We start from the raw sequence: 3,545 nt of genomic DNA, 5'->3' as shown, positions 1-3,545 counted from the left end.
GCTTAATACATTTGGTTTTTAAATTTCCCCGCTACCTCTAACCACGGATACAACATTTTAAAGTTAATGCATCAAATACAACCACAAAATCTAAAGTTAGCATGTAGCATATCTCTTCGAATTATGACACCTCTGGATGCCCAAAAATAGCAGCTTGCAAATCTGTTGAGCCTCACTCCTCCCCATCCTGTTGTACATTGACAGACACGAGATTTAAAGTTAGTGGGTTCTAGAGTTCATACCTTACTCAGCTCCATGGACAAATAGCGACAAAGTAAAAGTAATCTCGAAAAGAAGCCCATTTCGATAAAAACCATAGGAGGCCATCTAAGAGTCTTAAAAAGAAGAAACCTCAGGCTTTTATTCAAGGTTTAGGCTATACTTAAATCAGGGGTGTCGCCAGGATTTGCACTACGGGGGTGGGGGCGGGGTCCCCTGGGCCGATGTCCCCCACGAAGGGTCAGATTTCCCCAACGAAAACAAAGTTGGCGTGGTCGAGCTTCGATTAAAAGGTTTCGAAAGTGACCCAATTTTGACAATTTAGGGGTTTCAAAAGCTTATTTAATTGATTTTAGTGGCTACTAATAAATTATGTAGAAAATAGGCCCAACATATAATTTGGTTTTTCTCCCCGACGGGTGTTGGGGGGAGGGAAGCTCTCCCCGACGGGGGGATTTCCCCCGGCCCCCGCTGACGCCACCCTTGACTTAAATTGATTATATGGATAATATAAACAATTCACAAATAACACTCAATTTAATTTTCTTTTATTTTGCAGATATGGTGGCACGTGCTTTTTTTCATTGGGTGTTGTACAGGTAAAGGTATACAATTGTATATTATTCAGTTATATATCTAATCAATTGATCAATCAATCCGACCAATCGACGGACGGAGTCGCACATATTTTATTTCGGAAGTACAAAAAAGCCCCAACCAAATACTGGATATGATGCACACTGGCAGGACCTACTCTAATGTAGAATCTCAAAGCTGTTTGCACAAAAAAAAAAAAAAAAAAAAAAAAAAATATGTGATGACTGAAAGCGATTAATGATGATGCACAACGATAAGCATGTACAGATCTATTTTTGCTTTTTGTTATTTTTGTTGACCGTTTAATCTCAATGGTTAAAGGATCGTCACCAACCGATTTCTTTCTTAATCATTGGCATATACTTATGATGACGGATGACACAGTTATAATAGCGTCATCGAGGAATTTTATTAACTAGGATTGTGATTGAATATTGTCAAACTTATGGTATGGTATGGTGATTAATCAAGACTCCCACCCTTGAGGTCGGGGTTCGAAACTCTCGCTGTGCAAGTCGATTGTGTCCTTGGGCAAGGCATTTTATCAACGGTTGTCTCTCCACCCAGGAGTACAAGTGGGTATCTGGTAGGTTCAAACACAGCCCGCGTTGAATACAGCTGCAACATTATGGAATTCCCCCATGAGGTTTGAGTGTGTGTTCCATATGTGCTTGATCCAGTGATCCGGGGGTAATAATGTTTAAGCGCTTCGAGGTTGTGTCAACGTGAGGCGCTATATAAATCCAGAATTATTATTATTATTATTATTATTATTATTATTATTATTATTAATGGTAACAAACAAGATAACATTACAATCAGGGTTAAAAATATTGCTATTGAAATGCTAAACTTATCATTTATTTTTAAAAATAAAGTAACTAAATCGGCAGTAATGTCATCGTTATTGTATACTGGTGAAACTTGGTTAGAAGATGGGATTGCAAACTCATGTCTCCTATCATTGTGTTTGAATGTTGTAAAACCACTTTTTGGAGTAAGGATGCAAACCCCCAATAAATTATCCTATTTTTGATTGAGCAGACATGTCAAGTTGTGCATTTCGAATGAGAGATGGTCAAAGCGTACCGTAATATTGCTAATAATCCGACCCTCATTTACCTCATTTACCGCTCTAGAATTGTGTCATTCACCGATTTCACGACATATGAACGTGATAATTTTAGATGTACCTACGTTACATGATGAAATGATGCGCTTGAGAAATGTCATTGTGGATAAAAGTACACATTTTTTAAATATAATTAAATCAGAATGTTACTTATATATGTATTTCTTGGTTATGTTATTATTACAGTTTATTTAATTTCGTTCAATTTTAATGTATATTCTAAGTAACGCTTGTAAGCAGGATCGGATTACACATTCTACAGCATGAATTTCGTTTTGGGCCCCAGTAGCCTTATTTTTATAAATACAATTAATATTATATTATTAAGTTTCACATTTATAATTTAGGAAGAAACTAAATGCTCTGTTGAATGATAACAGCATCATGCCATTTACTGACTATATTTGTTTATTCACATAGGTTCAGGTGATGTTAATGAGCGAAAATTGAATATGGTAGGCTTTACCTCAACTCCTGCTGTCGTATTCTCACTTTCAAATTCTAACATTCGTGGTTATACAATGGATCCCGATAAATCAAATAATATCATACTCAGCATTACTCTCTTACAAAATGGATTGCTAACAGAACAACCACTATGCAATTATTTGGGTGATAAAGTTGTATGCAGAAACAATGTTAATGTTGGCCAAGGAAATGCAAGTTCGAATTATCATGAAGCTATTATATTGAAGTCTACAAACGCCGATGATGCTCGAGTCGGTCAGTTTACAGTCTACGCCAATAAGAACAATCGAAGTGCAACAGCCACAATCATAGTCCACCATGCAATGGGTAAGTTTACATTTGTTGATGTTTTAATATAATCAATATACTTCGTTTTAATCCTAAAATATAATAATAATAATAATAATGATAATAATAATAATAATGATGATGATGATGATGATATTAATAATAATATTAATAATAATTATAAAGATGATGATGATGATAATAATGATAGTTATTACGTTGTTATATAAATAGAACCTTATAGACATTGCGCACAATACCTCCCTCTAATATGAGTATAGAAAGACGTCATGTAAACTTCAACGTTATTTTTTATATAATTATCACCATTAATTCCTTTCTTATTGTATTATCTGGTTTACTTTGAATTATACCATTTTTAATTCATTTTGCAAATAGTAGTATAGCCGTGTTAATTTAAAGAATAATAACATCTTTTAAAGAAGCGCCACTAAAAAGAAAAAGGTGTTTATTGAAGCTTTTAATATAGCCAGCTGATTCATCAGGTGTATTGCGCACATCGACTGACAGTGCAAAACGTGCTGGATAAATAGCATCTAAAAGTGGTAACCTCAGAGCCACACTGCCTCATAATTACCTGAAGTAATTGCTGTTCTGTTTTGTAACTATTATAATCACCTCCGTCTTTTCAACACTGTAGTTTTTATTATATAAATAATTTAATACTTAAACAAGTAATAATTACAGAGCAAAAACTTTATTTATGCCTATGCTGTAAGATACAATGTATTGTCGAATTTATTTAAAAAAGAAATTATGTAAATTTGATATTTTCACTTTCAGTAAATCCTCTCTTATTATAAGCCTATTATTTATATAC

General features: G+C 34.2%; 1 protein-coding gene across 1 annotated transcript in view; it reads left to right on the top strand.

Moving 5' to 3' along the window:
• The first annotated feature begins 773 nt into the window (after nt 1-773).
• Nucleotides 774-3,545, top strand: part of LOC117123245 (tyrosine-protein kinase receptor Tie-1-like) — a 13,153-nt gene continuing 10,381 nt past the window's right edge. The window contains exons 1-2 of the mRNA XM_033269099.1: nt 774-818; nt 2,369-2,743. Coding sequence (XP_033124990.1) covers nt 2,401-2,743 — 343 coding nt within the window. The 5' untranslated portion in view covers nt 774-818; nt 2,369-2,400. The remainder of the gene's footprint in view (nt 819-2,368; nt 2,744-3,545) is intronic.

This window comes from Anneissia japonica, unplaced genomic scaffold, assembly GCF_011630105.1.
Source record: "Anneissia japonica isolate Jap-2015-1 unplaced genomic scaffold, ASM1163010v1 scaffold639_len268944_cov154, whole genome shotgun sequence".
In the NCBI taxonomy this organism is placed as follows: domain Eukaryota; kingdom Metazoa; phylum Echinodermata; class Crinoidea; order Comatulida; family Comatulidae; genus Anneissia; species Anneissia japonica.
Note: the sequence above shows the minus strand (reverse complement) of the source record. Positions and strands in the feature narration are given on the sequence as shown.